This window comes from Lasiosphaeria miniovina (assembly GCF_030549165.1).
Source record: "Lasiosphaeria miniovina strain SMH2392-1A chromosome Unknown B0T26scaffold_8, whole genome shotgun sequence".
NCBI lineage: Eukaryota > Fungi > Ascomycota > Sordariomycetes > Sordariales > Lasiosphaeriaceae > Lasiosphaeria > Lasiosphaeria miniovina.
The window spans coordinates 621,014-641,681 of NW_026848227.1; the positions used below are offsets into that span (position 1 = coordinate 621,014).

A 20,668-nucleotide genomic window follows, 5' to 3' on the forward strand; every position below is an offset into this window, starting at 1 on the left:
TGCAAGTGGGGCTTGCAGCCTCATTGCATAGTTGCGGCACCACGGACCATAGTTCGGCCGTGCCGTAACAGTCCCGGGGTTCGTATTACAAACCACTCGACTGTTAGGGTCGTCTGTCTGTAAGGGAGCACGGGCTCCACAGAGTGCTGGGGTTGGTAATTATGAAGATAGAACAAAGGGCAAGCTCCTATCGCACGGGTAATACAGTCAAATCGGAATGCCACTCAAAATGTATGAGTGCAGCGAATGTGTATTGCTTGCTTGGAGAACCAAGTAAGAACTATCTAAGACCGTGGCTACGGTCGTCGTATATATCTATCTAAGGCGGACCAATCAGAGCGTTGGTCCTAGGTGATCAGTGCGGTCAGTGTGCTCAGTGCGATCAGTTCCCACTGATCGCCCTGATCATACTGATCGCGCTGACCGCCTCGCTATTGGCTGCACTCCCGTGGAGCGGGGAACTACCCCGCTTCCTTGCGCCAGCCAATAGCAGGAGGCTCCGTGCAGCCTCCTGCGAGCCTGAACCAGGATCGTAACAGTTCGGGACCACTTAAGGTCGGAGACGCGAGACAGTGTCCCGCGCGCCCGGCGTCCCGAGACCGCAAGTCTCGGGACCACGGACCAGTGAGACTATTGTTATTGGTTACACAGTTAGATATATACGACGACCGTAGCCACGGTCTTAGATAGTTCTTGCTTGGTTCTTCAAGCAAGCAATACACATTCACTGCACTCATACACTTTGAGTGGCATTCCGATTTGACTGTATTACCCGTGCGATAGGAGCTTGCCCTTTGTTCTATCTTCATAATTACCAACCCCAGCATTCTGTGGAGCCCGTGCTCCCTTACAGACAGACGACCCTAACAGTCGAGTGGTTTGTAATATATTCCTGCATCAACTGGAGACAGATTTTCGTAATAAAAATAAGATCCGGAGGTTCATAGCCGCCTTAGCGGTCAACGACAACCGACGCTGAATGAGATTGGACCTCCTATCTTCTTAATAAAAACAATATACGGAGGGTCATCTTAGTAGTAATACCGCGAAATGGCGATTTGCTAGACGATAATAGTTGGGAAAATGTACCATCCGCGGCAGAACTAGAGAAAGATCTCGGTAATAAAAACAAGATCCGGAGGGTCATAGCCGCCTTGGCGCTTAGCGACAGCCGATGCTTCGATGAGCTTGGACCTCTCATCTTCGCAAAAAAAACAACATACGGAGGGCCATCTTTACAGAGCAGCAATACCGCGAAATGGCGATTCGGTCTTTGGTAGAACACGCCACAGAACTGGAAGATGTTTGTCGAATTCAATCCCACCCTGCAGCCCGTTGCGCTCGACTAACCATCGAGCCGCGCGTGCTGGTCTACTGCCACATGGGCATCTCGCGCTCTACACCGCCGTCGTTGCCTACCTGATGAGAAAGCACAGCATCACGCACCGCGGCGATCAACTAGGTCCTAGGCGTTAGAAGTTGCATCTTCCCCAACGCAGGCGTGCCCCCCCTAGCTTACGTTCTCGCCTCGGGCTATATGCCGTCTCGCAATTTTCTGACGACAGCTCGGATGAGGAGAGTGTCACGAATCCCTATTCGTACTGGCTTGAAGGCGGGGCAGGGTGTTACAATCCTGGTTCAAAGGTGCAGAGGGCGTTGCCCGCCCGCTGCGGATTGGCTGGAACGGCACTTAGGGTGGGGCTCTCGCTAAGAGAAGGTGCATCCAATTAGGGAGTGCTCAGTGGGGCCATTGCCAAGGTGCACTGAGCATGGCTGAGCTCAGTAAGATCAGTACCGAGACCCACTGAGCGCACTGAGCAGGGAGCTCAGTGGGGATCAGTGCGTCTAGGACTGAGCACGACTGAGCATGTAAGGCAGGAACTCTGATTGGTTGCTCATAGTTCTATATAGGAGCTGGCAGCACGCTCTCTCTGGAGAACGGTTCTGCAGCTATCAATGCATCTGGTTAAGCATACATTGGTTGTGTGTTGAAAGCCTGTCTTTCGCAATCTGTGCACGATACTCCTTGTCTCCTGTCATCTCCTACCTGCCGTCCAGACCCCCACAATCCTAGGCCGGGCCTAGCTCCGTGGACCTGTTGTCCAGATTGTAACATTCTGGGGACCATCGAAAACAACGAGGACAACGCGCAACAACCCAGAGTACGGCCTGCAGTCTGTGAAATTATTCATCTAGAAGGGCCTCTTGGAGCGCGTCGCTTCGCCGCAGGCCTTCAAAACAGCTCCAGGAAGCAGTTCAAAGACGTATTTCGAATAGACCAATCGACTTTCAAAGCCATAGTGCGTTGGCTTGAAGTTCACGAGGGCCTCCGCAGTACTCGGCATCAGACTGCTGAGCAAAAGCTAATGGTTATGCTATATATCCTTGGCAAAGGCTGTGACCAACGGACCGCCTGCCACAAGTTCCGCATAACGCAGAGTTCAATTGTATGGAAACTACCCTCGTAGCCACCATGGCCACCGCCACCAGGGCCACCCTCGCCACCATCGCCACTATCGCCACCGCTACCAGGGCCACGCACTATCGCCACTACCACCCTGGCCACGCAAGGATGACTCGTAACCCCTTTCACGCGTATATAGACCATGGCCTTCGCACACCTCTTTAGCTCAGGCCAGGTTGAAGTCTTACGCCAATACCAGTCATTGCTCGCCCTGCTTGTTGCTCGTATTGTGACTACCTTGATCAGGCGTACCTGCCTTCTCTTACATCAATCTCGAGAACGTTTACGGCAATTATCCCAATGCTGGTGTTGTTATATAGGGCGTATTTGCGGCTTCTAGAGGACGATTGGCTTGATCCAGCCGTCGAGCTCAATCCCAAGATGTCAGCGTTCAACGGTTGTATGGTGCGATAGAGCGGGCCCAATAAAATCTGCAGGTTCTATAATCGAGTCTCCTTCAGAAAGCATCGTTTACGAAGACTTTAGTGTACACCTCATGGTCGCCAATAGACTTGGTGGCCATCTAGCTATCTTTTTTACCGTGGCGAGCCCAATACCGTTCCCATACCGCATCCGATACATCAGGCAGACCAGCCTCTGTAAAAGAGGTACTAGAAGTTATCAGATCCAGCAAGCAACGCCACCTCTTCCTCTCTAGGTAGTATTTCGCAGAGATACTCTTCGTTGTGAGTCCTTTATCCGGCTACTTTTCTTGCGCCTGTGCTAATTTATATTCCCAAGCTCTTTTGATGTTTGCTCTTTCGGTCTAAAAGAAGCCCTCCCGAGCAGAGTCCAAGAACCACAGCATCAATTGCGCGACCTCCTCTTTACTCCAATAAACGGCTGGTTTGCGAGTCGACCGCAATCCTGATCTTGGTTGTGTAGGCGGTGGAGGGAGACCGGTAGTATTTCTTTTCTTCCTCCAGCGTTTTGGAGCGCAGTCCTGGTAAGAGCGCGTTTCCGGCCAGTATATGAGGTCAACGGCCCTGCTTCCCCTATCCTCGACCGCTGACTACTAGCAGTTGTACAAGCAAGCGTACGTGGTACGGGTGTGTCCCTGGCATTCGGCATAGGCGTAACCAACGATATCTGGCTTTGCGGGGGCTCGTCAGCATCGTCAGAATCGTCAGAATCGTCAGAATCAGTATAATTGGTCGAATCGGTCAGATCTTCTTCGCTCGCAAAGGAGCGGGGCGGGCTTGGCAAATTTTCGAGGAATTCTTCAGCAGATAGCCAGCTCGGCTCTGAGACACTCGTACTATCGATCGGGGATGACATTTTCGTCGTTTTGGCTGGCCAAACTCAAGACTCGGCATTGTAGAAAGACTAGAGCGATTCACGGCGACAACGAGCACATTTTCCAGCAGAGCCCCAACAAAGGCGGTGAGTTTCTGTTGGCTTGGCAAACTACTCCATTTCTGGATAGTCAGACTGACCAGGGCTTCATGCAGTACATCTTAGCGTAAGCGCTACGCAACAGGGGTCTTCAGGTACCCTCTTAGCAGCGAATACGCTATTGTATTCGCGAGAAGATCAGGGCCTGAGCTGGGCTGGTGTTCCGATTTGTTGGGTTGGGGAGAACATGGCTGCTGTCGCTGACCATTCTCCACTGCACCTAGAATGAATGGATGGAATGAATAGAATAGATGGATGGAATGGAGTGGGCGTTTAGTATTTGTTTCGATCATCTTGTGATTGGGACGGAAGGGGAGATTGGGCTTGCCGACCTTGACTTTTTTATCCAGCATCGAAATGGTGGTTGTCCGCAAACAAATTGCAATATAATGAGCGATTAGCAGTGAAAGGGGATTTCTCTCGTCCTTACACCTTTTATTGACGAGTAGCCGTGGCCGTGGTAGTGTCTCTGGCAGTATCTTTGTCTTAGAGGATGGACCAACACATGCTTACCTAGGTTTATAGAAGAAAAAAATGGGTTAGCTTCAGTGTTGAATAGTGAGTGTTTTGCAAGCGAGGAAATGAGTACCTGCCAAGTGAACGTTGTATGTCTTGAGAGCGCAATATCCCAGGTACCTAGGCTTCAATGTCGATGATAATATTCAGAGGAAAGAGTAGTGGCATCTCCGGACTTGTCAGCGATCCAGTAGGCTTCCGCGATCCAGCCCATACCGCCCGGGGGACCCGACCGATACCGGTCTGCGACGCACTTGTAGTACTTTGTGGCCGTGGCGCAATTCTTAGGCGTCTCGATTCCGGCATGGTGCCGGTATGCCACCGTCATCTCGGCCCTCGTATGCCCCTAGTTGGTGGCAAAGATGTAGTAAAGAAGTTCCCGGGCCTAGTCTCGCTCGACGGAGCTTCCCACTCCGGTTGAGTACATGAGCCCTAGCATGTGCAGGGCCGAAGCGTTTCCATTGAGGTCTTGGCAATTCCAAGATGGAGTACTATTTTGCTATATTCTTTCTTCCACTGTTTACAAAAATGTGCTACCGGGCTGGCATAGTAGGCAATAGCTACCAGCACCGTAGGCAAGAGCCAACGGCCGTTAGCCCGAGTATTGACTATTTTCCCTTCAACGTAGTCGGGGTATTTTCCCCTTATATTTTTTCTTTCGTCTTTGATTATTCACTAAACGGAGTCACCCTGCTATACTCTACTACTTCAAGAATTCCAAGATGTCCAGTCCGCCCGTCGTGCGCTCCCAGGACGCACGTGAGATGGAGATTAAAAGGCTGCTACTGCTGCCGCGCGCTCCCAGGACGCACGCCGAGATGAATGTAAAAAGACGCTGCGCACAACACGCAGGCAACACTGCTGCTCCTAGCAAACGGGTCGTCCGTCTCGTCGGCGCCCAGGACGCACGCGAGATGGAGATTTAAAGGCTACTACTGCTGCCGCGCGCTCCCAGCAGCGCCGAGATGAATGTAAAGAAGACGCTGCGCACACGCAGGCAATCAATCGTAGACAATCAGGCAAACGGGTCCTCCATCCCGTCGTGCGCTCCTAGGACGCGCGCCGAGATGAATGTTGAAAAAAGGCTGCTGCTGCCGCGCGCTCCCAGGACGCAGCACGCCAAGATCAATGTAGAATAAGGACTGCTGCGCACAACACGCAGGCATTACTGCTGCTTCCAGTAAACGGGTCGTCCGTCCCGTCGTGCGCGCCTAGCAAGATGCACGTCGAGATAGAGATTGAGAAAAGGCTGCTGCTGCCGCGCTGCTGCTCTCAACAAACGGGTCCAGCCGTCCCGTGCGCGATGTACGCCGAGATAGATTCGGAAAAAGGCTGCTGCTGCTGCCGCGCTAGTCGGGCAAACGGGTGAGTCCGTCCCGCCGTGCGCTCCTAGGACGCGCGCCGAGATGAATGTGGAAAAAAGGCTGGTACTGCCGCGCGCTCCCAGCAAGCAGCGCGCCTGTCACGACAGGTGCCAGACAGGTGGTAAGAGCTGGCACACCCCGACCAGACATCCTGGTTTAGGATGTGGTCAGTGCATAACCTCACCAACTCAACCTATTTCTCTGCGCCCCGCGCAGCCTTTGGAACTTTCTTTCCTTTTTCTTTCCTTAGCTTTAGATTCTACAAATACAGCGACCATATTGCAGCCCTGTCTCAAATTAGTTGACTGTGCGGTGACAGCGCCGAGATAAATGAGAACAAGACTGCACGCACAATACGCAGGCAATCAATCGTAGACGATCAGGCAAACGGGTCCTCCGTCTCGTCGTGCGCTCCAAGGACGCGCGCCGAGATGAATGTGGAAAAAAAACTGCTGCTGCCGCGCTGCGCTCCTAGTGAACGGGTCCAGCCGTCCCGTCGTGCGCTCCCAAGACGCACGCCGAAATGGATATTGAGATAAAGGCTGCTGCTGCCGCGCTAGTCAGGCAAACAGTTGCGCTGCCGGGACGCACGCCGAGATAGATTCAGAAAAAGGCTGCTGCTGCCGCGTTAGTTAGGCAAACGGGTCCAGTCCGCCCGTCGTGCGCTCCTAGGACACACGCAAGATGGAGATTAAGAGGCTGCTACTGCTGCCGCGCGCTCTCAGGACGCAGCGCGCCAAAATGTAGAAAAGACTGCTACGCACAATACGCAGGCAATCAATCGTAGATGATCAGGCAAACGGGTTCTCCGTCCCGTCGTGCGCGCCCAGTAAGATGCACGTCAAGATAGAGATTCAGAAAAGACTGCTGCTGCCGCGCTGCTGCTCCCAGGACGCACGCCGAGATGGGGTTTCAGAAAAAGGCCGCTGCTACCGCGCTGCTCCCAGGACGCACGCCGAGATAGGGTTTCAGAAAAAGGCCGCTGCTGCCGCGCCGCTCTCAGGACGCGCGCCGAGATGGACATTCAGAAAGGCTGCTGCCGCCCCCAGGACGCACGTCGAGATACAGATTGAGAAAAAGGCTGCTGCTGCCGCGCTGCTGCTCCCAGCAAGCAGCGAGCCGAATTGAATGGAAGAAAGACTGCTGCTGCTGCCGCGCTGCTCCCAGGACACACGCCGAGATGGAGATTGAAAAAAAGGCTGCTGCCGCGCTGCCGCCCCCAGACGCACGCCCAGGACGCACGCCCATGACGCACGTCGAGATACAGATTGAGAAAAAGGCTGCTGCCCCCCCAGGACCACGCCGAGATGGACATCAAAGGCTGCTGCCCCCCTAGCAAGCAGCGCCGAGAAAAAAGACGCGCACGACACTCAACACTCGCCTGGGACCAACCCTGGGACCAACCCTTTCTGATTCCTACGGCGCTAATCTACATGGCCAATGCTTTCATGAAGCGACCCACGCAGACGCTACGCCGATATCTGTTCACCTCGTCCGGGAAATTAAACGCGACCCGCCTGTCTGAACACTGCAGTGCCGGTTGAATGACCCACCGCAGACAGCCGCAATATGTCCTCCTCTTGTCTGGGAACTTAAACGCACCCGCCTGCATAACACGCAGCCCGGTCAAATGACCGCAGACCGCCGCAATATCGCCTGCGGAACACGCCCAAAACCACCGCAAATATTCCCCTCCAAAGCCTGCCGGAACAGGCCCTCAAAACCACGCAAATCCCCTCCAAAGCCGAGCCCAGTCGTCGTCCGCCGCTTCTCGCTGGTCCTGGTTGCCAGTGTCTGGTTAGCCAGCCGCCTTGGACAGGAAGAGAAGTGAAGCAGGGGGCAGCTACCTTAGAAGTCAGGGAGATCATCCTTCTTAACCGTGAGGATCGTCGGAGCCGGCGTGATCGCCATAACCTTCGGGAGCGTCGGGTTCGGACAGTTGTATGGGATCAGCGGGTTTGCCAGGGAAACCTCGCCCTCCGCGTGGGGCAGAACAAGACCACTCAAGTTCGGCATATAAATGTTACCGTAGTCCGGCACAAACTTGCCTTTGGGTTCTTCCCACTCCTCTTCGCCTCGGCCATTGGACCACAAGACGTTGGGGCCATTCAAGATGTCGTTTCTGATGCCAATTCTCGTGCCATCATTGGGACCGAGGCTACTGTCGACAATCTCAATGCTGATCAGATTGAGGAAGAGAAGCTCCTCAGTGTTGCACATGTTGCCATGGTAAAGGGTCTTGTGTTTGTCCGATCTGCGACGAAGTATCTCATCCGGGCGGCGAGGCTTGTATTTGTACTGAGGATAGTACTTCAAGAGCATGTTCTTGCATTCTTGTGCCTTCAGATGGTACTTGGCGCGCGTTGCATCATCCTCACGACGCCACATAGTGCCAACGAGGGTAGCTAGAAAGTTAGCAAATCGGCCATCCGAATTATCTCCTTCAACTCACAGATCTCATTATTTTTGAGCGTCGGATTGGCATTCTTCAACTCCTTGTGACGATCCTTACGGTACAAGATAAACGCGTTAGGAGGGCGTGGCACCTTCTCGTAGAGAGTGGTAACGTTGAATTGACGGTGCGGGTCAAAGATGGTGACTTCGTTATATTCGATGAGATGATCCATCATCTTCTTAAACGGCCCCAAGACCCAGTTTTGCGCGTTTCCGCCATCGCGAACCCAGATTGCCTTGTCACGCGAAAAAATCCTAACACGAGTCAGCAGAAGCAGGGAATGTAATTGATCCAACTTACTCCATTCGACGCGTTAGCCCAGCGCGAACCTCTTCGCTCAAACTATTGTACTGCTCCTTGGAAAAGTCGAGAATCTTGAACTTGTTCTGACGTCCAAGCTTGCGGCACGAATCGTTCCAAATCACCCTAGCAGAGGGGGGCCGAGGGACTTCTTCGCCCGAGACGGCCATAGTGCTTGCCATAGTGAATTGGTCGCAATTGACGTGGACGCGAGAGATCAATTCTGCAGAGTGGAAAGAGTTGAACGGTGGAGGATGAAATGAAACAAATGAGGTGGGTAGGATGCTTTTGCCAACTCCGGTTGGTGCACTTCCGAGCTGCCAGAGTGTTGATGATTTTTTGCGAAGTGAAAAGAATTTTGGAATGTGTGTGGAGAAAGGTGGAAGAAAGAAGGTGATGGGCCGGGGTGGGGAATTCTTTGTCCCTATTAAGACCCACAAAAAAAAACTCCGCACACAAAATTCGTAATTGACCAGAATGGTCTGATTTGCCTGGCCTCTATTGAGACCCACAAAAAAAACCTTCGCATACAAAATTCGGAATTGACTAGGAAGAGTCTGGCCGGGTGGGGAATTCCTGTCCCATTAAGACCCACAAAATCCGTAATTTATTTGTGACCTGACCGGCCTTACCACGAAAAGCATTCACACACCTCTTTCCCTCTTCTCTTCAACTTCGCTCTCCTTTTCAAATTCGATTTAGGTGAAGAAACCGCTTAGTCTTCTTCTCTTTCGCATTCACGCCCTCTCCTGGGCCTAGAGATTAGGACTCTTGATCTTCATCATGACGGCCGAACCAGACTCGGCCAAAATGGCGAGGGCGTTAGATGACAATGACAATGATCTCAAATTCGGCATGGTACGTACAAACCAGTGTTCTGCTTGAAAGTACCTCAGTAGCGTCTTGAAATTATTGACCCTTGCGGTAATTACTAGGCAATGTATCGATCCGAAGCCAAATTCATCCGCGAGCAGTTCGCCGAACAGATCCACAACTTTGAGCGCTCTTTTCAGGAAATCAAGATCATAGCAAAGGCATTCTTGATCAAGTGCGAGCGAATCACTCCCCACCGTTCTATACGCAATGACACTACTTTCTCCAAGATTATCTGCCAGTTCATTGAGTATTCCAATACCATTCTCGGTATTCTAGACTTCATGAAATTCGAGACTGGGTTTTATGGTGGAGGAGATCCCGTTATGGAAGACCATGTCAGAGGCGCTCAAAAGACTGCGCTGCGCTTGGTGGAAGGTTATATTCTTCTAAAGAATGTTGCCTCTCTTCCCGGTGCCGATGAGGGCCTTGAATATGGTCGACATATCAAGGTCTCTGGAGACACGCTGCTGCTTAGATCAGCTAATATGCGTAGCACCAACGACCCAAGATCCACGCGTTCCGCAAACTGGCGCTCGGCACCTATACTTGACCCAATCCTACGCAACCCTGGAACTCCATGGCACAAATACATCGCAATTCTCGAACATAAGAATCTACAGCAAGGATCGGTCCGAGACATGATCAATCAGTTCAGTCGCTACTCACTCCTCGAACCCAAAGGAGGAGATTCACCCCAGTCCTCAAATAGGCCTGAACTTTTCAGAGAAGAATATCAGCCAGCATTCCGGATCTGGGTCCCCTACTATGGTACTATGCGTCTCAGGACAGATATTAGAATATTCGACAAGATGGCCAAATCTTTAATTAGAGCGGTAAGTATTTCATTATATCTAATAAGTTCATTCGCTAATATTAATAATAGGCTTATATACGAGAACATGGCGTGCCGCCGGATGATAATTCTACCGAGATTGCCCGTATCACAAAAGAGTTGAAGCACAAAGTTATGGGCTTTAAATCTCACTACCACCGCGTGATGAAATCCGTCAATGTCCCTGTGCAGGCTTTCCCAGGAAAGGTATTTTTTTTCCCTTCCTATATTATAAACCATATTAACAGTCAATAGAAACGTGCCTACATGGTTGACAATCTCGGAAACCTTAAGTTCGAAGCAATGAACACGGTGCTGGAATATCCAGATATGGACGGTGCGGTATTGCGGGTGAGACCACATACTCTGATGGTAGAACATTTGGGCATGCACGAGGTTGTCCAATATGAAATCGCCCATCACGGAAAACCCCTCTCGTGGTCGCTGAAAGAAGGCGAGTATAGAGAGCTTGAGTGAGCTAAAAACACAGGAATCGCGAAAAAGGGGTCGAGGGATGGGATCACAAATTGATAGCTTAGGAAATGAATCTGGTTTTGGGACACTTGCTTATTGCTAAAAGTTTTGCCCTGCTCTGGGCTGTGCTAGGATTAACTAGGCAACCAAAGAGCATCCCGCGTTTCTTTGTTCTCTCCCCTGCTAAAACCATGAGAGGGGCCCCATTCTCTAATTCCCCATCTCCTCTCTTTCTCTTTGTGGAACAGCACCTCAGCTCGAGCGGCAGCGCAATGGCCAGTGTTCAGCCTTTCAAGACTTTTGCGGGGGGCGGCGCAATGGCGGGGGGCGGCGGTGCTTTTGCGGGGGACGGCGAGGGCGGCGCAATGGCGGGCAACAGTGTTCAGACTTTTGACGGCGAGCGCGGCGCCATTCACACTTCTGTGAACGACGGCGCGGTGGGCGACAAGACTGTTGCGGGAGACGGCACAGCGGCCATCATCCACACGTTTGCGGGGCTCGACGACGGCGAGCGCTCAGCGACACTGTCGGTGCTGTCAGGGATGATGCGGCGGCCAAAGGCCAAGAGAAAGGTCAACGGGTTCATGGGATTCCGGGGTGGGTGTGCCTTGAGCGTGGTGTCGTACCTGACTAACAACTGCAGCATTCCACTCGCGGGCGTTCGCGCTGCCGCAGAAGGAGCGGTCGAAGATCCTGACGCGACTGTGGCGGGCGGAGCCGAAGCGGCAAGAGTGGGAGTTTCTGTGCGCGGTGTACTCGGAGTTGCGCGGGCTGCTGGGGGTGTCGCTGCAGCAGTGGCTGGGGGTGGGGGTGGGGGTGCTGGGGTGTGCGGGGGGGGTGGACAAGTCGGCGGGGGGGGACGACTTTGGGGTGCAAAGGAAATGCGCGGTGCGAGGCCCAACGTTGCAAAGCCAATCCGCGACACCCGCGACACCCGCGACACTCACCACACCCACACCCCTCACCGCGCTCGGCCTCTTCATGGCGATGCGCGGCGGGCTCGCGGTCGAGGCGCCCGACGCCGTCATCGCGAAGCTGTCGGCGGCGCGCGGGCTGCTGTGGGTGGGGGGTTACTCTGGGGTGGAAGGGCATGGCATGGGCGGCGATTTGCAGAGACATGGCGGAGAGACTCGGGTGGACGGGGGTGGCGATTTGCAGAGACATGACGATTTGCAGAACAGGCGTGGTGCAACGGACATGGGCGACAACAGAGGCGTCGACAGAGGCGTGGACGGGCGTGGCAGTGCAAGCGACCAGCAAAAGAACAGACATAGGGAGACTGACCGTGCCAGTCCATATCCCGCACATCGCGCCATTCCACATCACGACCAGGCCGAGACTGACCGTGCCCCACATCCCCCATATCACCAGGAGACTGCAGATGCCCTCTGCGTTCGCTGGGAGCCCGTCGCGACGGGGGGGGGGGTGCCGGCTACCAACGGCCGGTTCGCTGGGCGGACAGGCAGCAAGAGGTAGTAGACACGGGCGGGGGGTGGCAGCAAGACGGCGGGCAGCAAGAGGTGGACATGACGGGCGGGGGCTGGCAGGGGGTGGACATGACGGGCGACGCACGGGACGTGGACATGACGGGCGTAGACACGGGCGTCGACCAGGCACCGCAGGTCGAGACTTTCGCTGAGCGTCGTGCACCACATGTCGAGACTTTCGCCGTCGAAGTTCGTGTACCACAGGTCGACACTTGCTCGCTTGCTGCCGTCGAACGTCGTATACAAGACCCGGCCCGCGTCCTGTGCGTCAACTGCCAGGCACTATCCCGAAGTGTCTTATGTGTCGACTGCCAGTCACCACAGCCACCGGTCGAGACTTGCTCGCTCGCTGCCGTCGAAGGTCTTGCACAGGTCGAGACTTTCGCTGTCGAAGAGCGTTGTCCATCCCAGGTCCACGCTGCCGTCGAGCGTCGTGCTCAGGTCAACACTTTCGCTGCCGAGCGTCGTGCACCACTCCGCGCCGACACTTACTCGCCCGCTGTCGATGGTGCACCGGTCCGCGCTGCCGAGCGTGCACAAGAATCAATCCGCGTCCTGTGCGTCAACTGCCAGTCGCCACCGGTTGAGACTTGCTCGCTCGCTGCCGTCGAGCGTGTACTACAGGTCCACGCTGTCGAAGGTGCACAAGCCGACACTTACTCGCCTGTCGAGCGTCGTGCACCACTCCACGCCGACACTTACTCGCCCGCTATCGATCGTGCACCACCAGTCCAGACTTACTCGCCCGCTGTCGAGCGTCGTACACCCCAGGTCCACGCACCACAGGCCGACACTTTTGACCGTCGAAATACAGCTCGGAGCGTCCCGCGGGTGCAGCAGATGTAGCACATGCGGATGCAGGGGGCCCCGGGTGCAGCACATGCAGATGCAGCCCGGCATACAGGGGAACATGCAGGGGCCCCACATACACATGCAGCCGGCACCTCCGGCAGCTCCGGACGCCGGGATGCCCTGGCACATGCCCATCCAGCCCTGGCACATCCAGCACATCCCCTGGCACATCCACGACATGCAGGGCCCAGCGCACGCCCGCGGACCTGCCCGTGGTTACTACATTAGCTGGTATATGCAGGGGGGGGCCGGGGGGGAACTCGGGACGGTGGGCCAGGGGGTCAGCCAGCTACTACAGGCGCCGCGCCGCCGTTCCCCGTATGAATACTGTTGGCCGCTCCCCGCTATGCTGTACACAGCAGAAGAGAGATGGGGATTGGAAAATTGAAAGGCCTCATGGTCTGCCCTCCGCGGTTGTCTTGTCTCGCAGACACTGTCGCGGGATACAGGTCTCTGCTATCCAGCCCAGAGCTTGGTAAAGTTGGCAAAAGCATCCTACCCACCTCATTTGTTTCATTTCATCCTCCACCGTTCAACTCTTTCCACTCTGCAGAATTGATCTCTCGCGTCCACGTCAATTGCGACCAATTCACTATGGCAAGCACTATGGCCGTCTCGGGCGAAGAAGTCCCTCGGCCCCCCTCTGCTAGGGTGATTTGGAACGATTCGTGCCGCAAGCTTGGACGTCAGAACAAGTTCAAGATTCTCGACTTTTCCAAGGAGCAGTACAATAGTTTGAGCGAAGAGGTTCGCGCTGGGCTAACGCGTCGAATGGAGTAAGTTGGATCAATTACATTCCCTGCTTCTGCTGACTCGTGTTAGGATTTTTTCGCGTGACAAGGCAATCTGGGTTCGCGATGGCGGAAACGCGCAAAACTGGGTCTTGGGGCCGTTTAAGAAGATGATGGATCATCTCATCGAATATAACGAAGTCACCATCTTTGACCCGCACCGTCAATTCAACGTTACCACTCTCTACGAGAAGGTGCCACGCCCTCCTAACGCGTTTATCTTGTACCGTAAGGATCGTCACAAGGAGTTGAAGAATGCCAATCCGACGCTCAAAAATAATGAGATCTGTGAGTTGAAGGAGATAATTCGGATGGCCGATTTGCTAACTTTCTAGCTACCCTCGTTGGCACTATGTGGCGTCGTGAGGATGATGCAACGCGCGCCAAGTACCATCTGAAGGCACAAGAATGCAAGAACATGCTCTTGAAGTACTATCCTCAGTACAAATACAAGCCTCGCCGCCCGGATGAGCCCCTGGCCGAGTCCCCGAGCGCAGCGAGGAGCCCGCCGCAGGCGCCCCCGGAGGGCCGCCGGAGGCATCGTTCAGTTGATCCTTCCGATGCGTTGTTGCTGCAATTCCACGACCGTTGGCGAGTTCTGGAGATGCACGACCCCGATGGCGTTGCTGGCGATGCGTTGCTGGCGATGCGTTGCTGGCGATGGCTGGCGATGGCGTTGATTCTGGCGTTTTCGGGCCGCATCGAGATGTGGGCGTCCCGGCCGGCGCGATTGACATGCAGCCAATTGCCGGCGCTGATGTGCGGGGCGTCCCGAGCTGCCGGCGTGACATGCAGCAATTGCCGGCGCTGCATCGCTGACCGACGTGGTACAGAACATACAGAACATGCAGGCCGCTGGCGAGTTCTGATTGACGCGGCGCTCCAGCGTTGGAGATTGACGTGCCAGCCAGGCGAGTTCTGATTGACGGGCGCGACAGCGCTGGAGATTGACGCGGGGCGACAACGCTGCAATTGAAGATGGATTAATACCCATAGACGATGAAGATAGATTAATACCTATAACGTAATTGCATAGCGGGCGCGCATGTATAGCGAGCGCGCACTTTTCCCACCCCAATTGAACTATCGCAAAACATCGTAAATTTCTCCACGATAAAACATGCCCGCCGTACGAAATGAAGCACAAATACAGCTTGCCCTTCAAGCTATGCAACGCGATAAGAATCTTCGCCTTGCAACTGCTGCAGCCCGATATTCCGTACCCCGAAGAACACTTGAGCGGCGTTCGAACGGAATCCTCCCTCGAGCAGAAATTATTGCCAATTCGCGGAATCTTGACCCCCTTGAAGAGCAGGTTATCATACGAAGGGCTCTCGACCTATACGAGCAAGGATTTTCGCCAGGATACGGTATAATAGAAGATATGGCCAATTTGCTACGCGCGACGCGTAACGCGTCACGCGTCGGACCACGCTGGGCTGCAAACTTCGTACGACGACAACCAGAGCTCAAGATGCGTTGGACGCGTCCGTACGACTACCAAAGAGCTAAATGCGAAGATCCAAAGATAATTGGCGCGTGGTTTGACCGTGTTCGTAATACAATTGCGAAATATGGGATTCTCGAGTCGGATATCTGGAACTTTGACAAGACTGGGTTTACGATGGGCCAGATCTCGTCAACACTTGTTGTTACCTCGTCCGACGGCCGTGCGAAGGTGAAGAAGATCCAGCCTGGTAATCGGGAATGGGCTACCGTGATTCAGGCCGTACGGTCGGGTGGTGATACTATCCCTCCGTATATAGTGGTTGCGGGCAAAGTCCACCTCGAGAGTTGGTATCGCGATAGCCCTTTCCCATCCGACTGGGTAGTGGATCTCTCAGAAACTGGTTGGACGAATAACCAGATTGGTCTTGATTGAATTAAACACTTTGACCAACACTCTTGCCGCCGTACGATAGGTGGAAAGCGACTCCTAATCCTTGACGGGCATGAGAGCCACCATTCGGCCGAATTTGAGGACTATTGCAAAGAAAATAACATCATTACGCTTTGTATGCCTCCGCACTCATCACATCTACTTCAGCCTCTTGATATCGGGTGTTTTAGTGTATTAAAGCGGTCGTACAGCAAGGAAATTGAGAAGTTGATGCGCAACCATATTCACCACATCACTAAGCCCGACTTCTTTCTCGCCTTCTTCAACGCATTCCACGCGACATTTGAACCCGAAAACATACAAGGAGGTTTTCGAGGGGCAGGCCTTATTCCATTCGACCCAGAGAAGGTCATTTCCGGGCTAGATATCAAGCTTCGTACGCCAACACCTACTGGGCCCCCGAGGCCTCGTACGATAGCTGAGTCTTTCAAACGCCACAAAATGCTACCGAAGCCTCTCTACAGTCAATACACATCAAGGATCGTATTGCTAGACATCAAGGCAGTTCACCCACCCCGATTATTGAGGCCCTTAATCAGATTGTAAAGGGTACGACGAAGGTTATGCACGAGACGGTGTTGATGAAGGCGCGCGTGCGAGAGCTTGAGGAAGCAAATGCAGCATTGAGTAAACGCCGGAGAGCTAAAAAAAGTCGTATCCGGGCAGGAAGACCATTAACTATGGAAGAAGCGAGTGATATTTTGGCCCAAAGGGATGCGCATGCATTGGTAGAGAAGGAAAAGCGATCGAGGGGTGGTTGTACGAGGAGCAACGCAACAGGTTTACGACACTGTAGTAATTGCGGCAAAATAGGACACAACTCTCTTACATGCAAGGAGGACGCGAAAATGGATGAGTAATTAGATTCTGAGTAGTTTCTATTAATTTTTTTCCTTTGCGGTGTTGGTATTTCGTATAATAGTTCAATTGGGGTAGGAAAAGTGCCCGCTCGCTATACATGCGCGCTCGCTATACAATCACGTTATACCTAATATAACAGTACCAAGATAGCGACAAAGATAGATTAATACGATAGTACTGGAGATTAACGCCGCGCTGCATCGCTGGAGATTGACGCGGCGCGGTTGACGGGCGCAACAGCACTGGAGATTGACAATTGCTACCCAGCAGAGCTCTGATTGACGCGGCACGACAGTGCTGGAGATTGACAATTGCCAGCCAGCCAGCCAGCCAGCCGGCCAGCAGAGTTCTGATTGACGCGGGGCGACAGCGCTGGAGATTAACTGGCGCGACAGCACTGGAGATTGACGTGCCAGCCAGGCGAGTTCTGATTGATGCGGCGCGACAGCGCTGGAGATTGACGCGGGCTGCAGCGCTGCAGATTGACGGGCGCGACAGCGCTGGAGATTGACGCCGCGCTGCATCGCTGTAGATTGACACGGCGCGATTGACAATTGCGAGTTCTGATCGATAGGCGCGACAGCGCTCCCAGGACGCACGCGAGATGGAGATTGAGAAAAAGGCGACTGCTGCCGCGCCGCCCCCAGCGCAGCGCGCCAAGATCAACGTAGAACAAAGACTGCTGCGCACAACACTCACCAGCGCGCCGAGATGAATGTAGTAGAATAAAGACTGCTGCGCATAATACTCGCGTAGCGAGCAAGCAGCGCGCCGAGATAGAATGAGAAAAAAAGCTACTGCTAGTGCCGCGCTGCTACTCCCAGCAAGCAGCGAATGTAGAAAAAAAACTGTTACGCACAACACGCAGGCAATCGATCGCAGACGCTAGTCAGGCAAACGGGTCGTCGTGCGCGCCTAGGACGCACGCCGAGATGGAGATTGAGAAAAAGGCTGCTGCCGCGCTAGTCAGGCAAACGGGTCAGTCCGCCCGTCGTACGCTCCCAGGACGCGCGCCAAAATGGTGTTTCGGAAAAAGGCCGCTGCTGCCGCACTGCTGCTCCCAGGACGCACGTCGAGATGGAGATTGAGAAAAAGGCCGCTACTACCGCACTACTGCTCCTAGGACGCACGCAGAGATAGGGTTTCAGAAAAAGGCTGCTGCTGCCGCGCTGCTCCCAGGGCGCACGCCGAGATAGAGGTTGATAAAAAGTTGCTGCTGCCGCGATGCTCCCAGCAAGTAGCGAGCTGAATTGAATGGAAAAAAGACTGCTGCTGCTGCGCTGCTCCCAGGACCCACGCCGAGATGGACATTTAGAAAGGCTGCTGCCGCCCCCAGGACGCACGCCCAGCACGCACGCTGAGATGGACATTTAGAGGCTGATGCTGCCGCGCTGCTCCTAGGACGCACGTCGAGATGCATTCAGAAAGGCTGTGCTGCCGCGCTCCCAGCAAGCAGCGCCGAGAAAAAAGACTGCTGCCTACAACACTCGCTCACGACACCCGCACGCCTAGGTACCAACCCTTTTCTGATTCCTACGGCACTAATCTACATCGCGCACCAATGCTTTCATAAAGCGACCCACGCAGACGCCACGACCACGCCGATATCTGTCCACCTCTTGTCCGGGGAATTAAACGCGACCCGCCTGTCTGAACACTGCAGCCCGGTCGAATGACCCACCGCAGACAGCCGCCGCAATATGTCCTCCTCTTGTGAAATTAAACGCGACCTAAGCCTGTCTTCACTGGGCACCGCAGTGCACCCGGTCGAATGACCCAGGCACGCAGACCACGACAGCCGCAATATGTCCACCTCTTGTCCGGAAAATTAAACGCAACCTAAGCCTATCTTCACTGGGCACCGCAGTGCACCCGGTCGAATGACCCAGCACCGCAACGCCACGACAGCCGCCGCAATATGTACACCTCTTGTCTCTCTCTCGCCTGCCCGGAAACAGGCCCTCAAAACCAACGCAAATTTTCCATGTGTCCACCTCTTGTCTCTCGCCTGCCGGAACAGGCCCTTAAAACTAACGCAAATATTCCCCTCCAAAGCCTTATCCCAGTCACCCGTCCGCTGCTGTCCTCGCTGGTATTGGTTGCCAGTGTCTGCATCACGGGAGAGTGGTTAGCCGGCCGCCTTGGACAGGAAGAGAAGTGAAAGGAGGGTTGGAGCTACCTTTAAGCCGCTTTCAAGATCAATTTGATTTGTAGGTCGCGAAAGACGTCAAGCCCGCGACATGATTGAACGGCTGACCGTCATCAGTGCCAGCTGTATATACACAGCGAGGTTTCTCGCGCATGCACGGCGTATAGTGATACGTGGGATATGATAGTCGGTGGATTTGCTCCTCTTGCATTGCGAGCCCATGAAAGTGCTGCCGAATCAGCGCAGACTCCTTGCGCCAAAGGACTGACACAACCTGTGCTAGAATTGAATTAGTCGTATACTCAGTGAGCGGAGTGACAAGAAGTCTTACAGATCGTCGAAGCTGGCAAGCCTGGGTTTTCAGCAAGGATTTTGGCACCAACCCACTGGCGGTAAAGAATGAAACAATTGCGTGGGCGTGGAACGATGCAATTGTCATTTTTGGCAAGATCTATTAATGTTAGAAATGAAGCCCCCAATGTTGAACGAAAGAAACTCACCCTTGCCAGAAAGCTGCAAGATTTGATCCGGGCACTGGCCCAAGTCCATGGCCTCGGAGGTCTTGCAGATATAGCTGATGCCCCCGCGCGGCAACGAGACGACAGAGATTTCATCGCTGGTGTCGTCCCTAAAGGAATTAGCTCAAATCTCAAGGCAATTTTGGCAACGAACTTACTTGAAGGCTTGGATTGCAGCGTTGATAATGGCCAAGGGAGTATGAACAGAGTTGAACGCAAGGACAAGGTGGCCATTCAGCTCAGTTCTGGCGGGACTACTGTAAGCATAGTCGTACGGGTGAACAGAATTGCTGCGGTCGAAATCGGGAAGATTGGCCTCAATAATTCCAATGCCAGCGTTTCCATCGACGGTGTTGCCATCGGCAGCATCGTTGTAGGCCCTCTCCATGACGCCGTGTTGTGCAGGAAGATAGAATATGCACGACGGGGCGAAATGAGTCGGGTGCGAAATGGGAAAAGAAGGTATGTGAAGAGTTTTCTAGTCGTAGGAGTAGACGCAAACTTTCTCGAGAGATTGAAAATGGAATGCGTAGAAGATTTTGTGTGTTGAAGAGGAAAGAAAGCTCGAGGCTGCGAAATTCATCAATGAGAAATTGTGTGAGCACTTTTTGGGCGGGGCACTGCGTTACCCAATCAGAAGCGGCATAGAGAGAATATGCTGTGGGGCACTTTCTGCTTAGGGCACTGCGTTACCTAATCAGAAGCGGCTGCATGTTAATTGCGCCGGCAGTTCGGGACGCCTACATCTCGGTGCGGCCCGAAATCGCCATAATTAACGCCATCGCCAGCCAACGCCATCGCCAGCCATCGCCAGCAACAACGCCATCGCCAGCGTCATCTCCAGCGCTGGCACATGTAAGCAGCATCGTGTACGTCATCTCCAGCGCTGGCACAGTCAATCTCTAGCGCTGTCGCGCCGCGTCAATCAGAACTCGCCTGGCTGGCACGTCAATCTCCAGCACTGTCGCGCCGCGTCAATCAGAACTCGCCTGGCTGGCACGTCAATCTACAGCGCTGTCGCGCCGCGTCAATCTCCGTGCTGGCAATTGTCAATCTCTAGCGCTGTCGCGCCGCGTCAATCAGAACTCGCAATTGTTAATCTCCAGCACTGTCGCGCCGCGTCAATCAGAACTCTGCTAGCTGGCAATTGTCAATCTCCAGCGCTGTCGCGCCGCGTCAATCAGAACTCGCAATTGTCCATCTGTAGCGCTATCGCGCCCGTCAATCTCCAACGCTGGCTCGCCCGTCAATCTCTAGCGCTGTCGCGCCGCGTCAATCTCCGTGCTGGCAATTGTCAATCTCCAGCGCTGTCGCTTCAATCTCCAGCGCTATCGTGACGCGTCAATCTCCAGCGCTGTCACGCCCGTCAATCTCCAGTGCTGTCACGCCCGTCAATTTCCAGCGCTGCGTCGCGTCGATTGCAGCGCCGCAGCC

The 20,668-nt window shown here is 54.0% G+C and overlaps 6 protein-coding genes across 6 annotated transcripts; 4 read left to right on the forward strand and 2 right to left on the reverse strand.

The window, feature by feature from the left end:
* Nucleotides 1–8,025: 8,025 nt before the first annotated feature.
* B0T26DRAFT_629258 (mating-type protein Mat a-1) lies at nt 8,026–8,291 on the reverse strand (the record flags this gene model as incomplete). The annotated part of the gene is made up of 2 exons (XM_060436250.1): nt 8,026–8,144; nt 8,192–8,291. Coding segments are annotated over 2 exons (219 nt in total), but the record flags the coding sequence as incomplete, so codon positions are not given.
* An 863-nt stretch (nt 8,292–9,154) lies between these two features.
* Nucleotides 9,155–10,884, forward strand: B0T26DRAFT_490991 (uncharacterized protein). Its single transcript, XM_060435325.1, has 4 exons — nt 9,155–9,352; nt 9,430–10,203; nt 10,254–10,409; nt 10,458–10,884. Exons 1-4 carry the CDS (start codon nt 9,278–9,280, stop codon nt 10,677–10,679), a joined length of 1,227 nt encoding a protein of 408 aa, XP_060290002.1. The 5' UTR covers nt 9,155–9,277; the 3' UTR covers nt 10,680–10,884.
* An 831-nt stretch (nt 10,885–11,715) lies between these two features.
* On the forward strand, nt 11,716–12,241 carry B0T26DRAFT_491000 (uncharacterized protein). The gene has a single exon (XM_060435326.1). The coding sequence runs from the start codon at nt 11,772–11,774 to the stop codon at nt 12,150–12,152; it is 381 nt and encodes a 126-aa protein (XP_060290003.1). The 5' UTR covers nt 11,716–11,771; the 3' UTR covers nt 12,153–12,241.
* B0T26DRAFT_491010 (uncharacterized protein) lies at nt 12,241–13,828 on the forward strand. Its single transcript, XM_060435327.1, has one exon. The coding sequence runs from the start codon at nt 12,330–12,332 to the stop codon at nt 13,401–13,403; it is 1,074 nt and encodes a 357-aa protein (XP_060290004.1). The 5' UTR covers nt 12,241–12,329; the 3' UTR covers nt 13,404–13,828.
* On the forward strand, nt 13,610–14,675 carry B0T26DRAFT_756707 (uncharacterized protein; the record flags this gene model as incomplete). Its single annotated transcript, XM_060446143.1, has 4 exons — nt 13,610–13,791; nt 13,838–14,094; nt 14,142–14,590; nt 14,640–14,675. 4 exons carry the CDS (start codon nt 13,610–13,612, stop codon nt 14,673–14,675), a joined length of 924 nt encoding a protein of 307 aa, XP_060290005.1.
* A 3,696-nt stretch (nt 14,676–18,371) lies between these two features.
* Nucleotides 18,372–19,789, reverse strand: B0T26DRAFT_876258 (uncharacterized protein). Its single transcript, XM_060448094.1, has 5 exons — nt 19,393–19,789; nt 19,217–19,344; nt 19,048–19,167; nt 18,747–18,995; nt 18,372–18,676 (listed from the first exon to the last, which is right to left on the reverse strand). The coding sequence occupies exons 1-4, from the start codon at nt 19,620–19,622 to the stop codon at nt 18,766–18,768; spliced, it is 708 nt and encodes a 235-aa protein (XP_060290006.1). The 5' UTR covers nt 19,623–19,789; the 3' UTR covers nt 18,372–18,676; nt 18,747–18,765.
* Nucleotides 19,790–20,668: the final 879 nt, after the last annotated feature.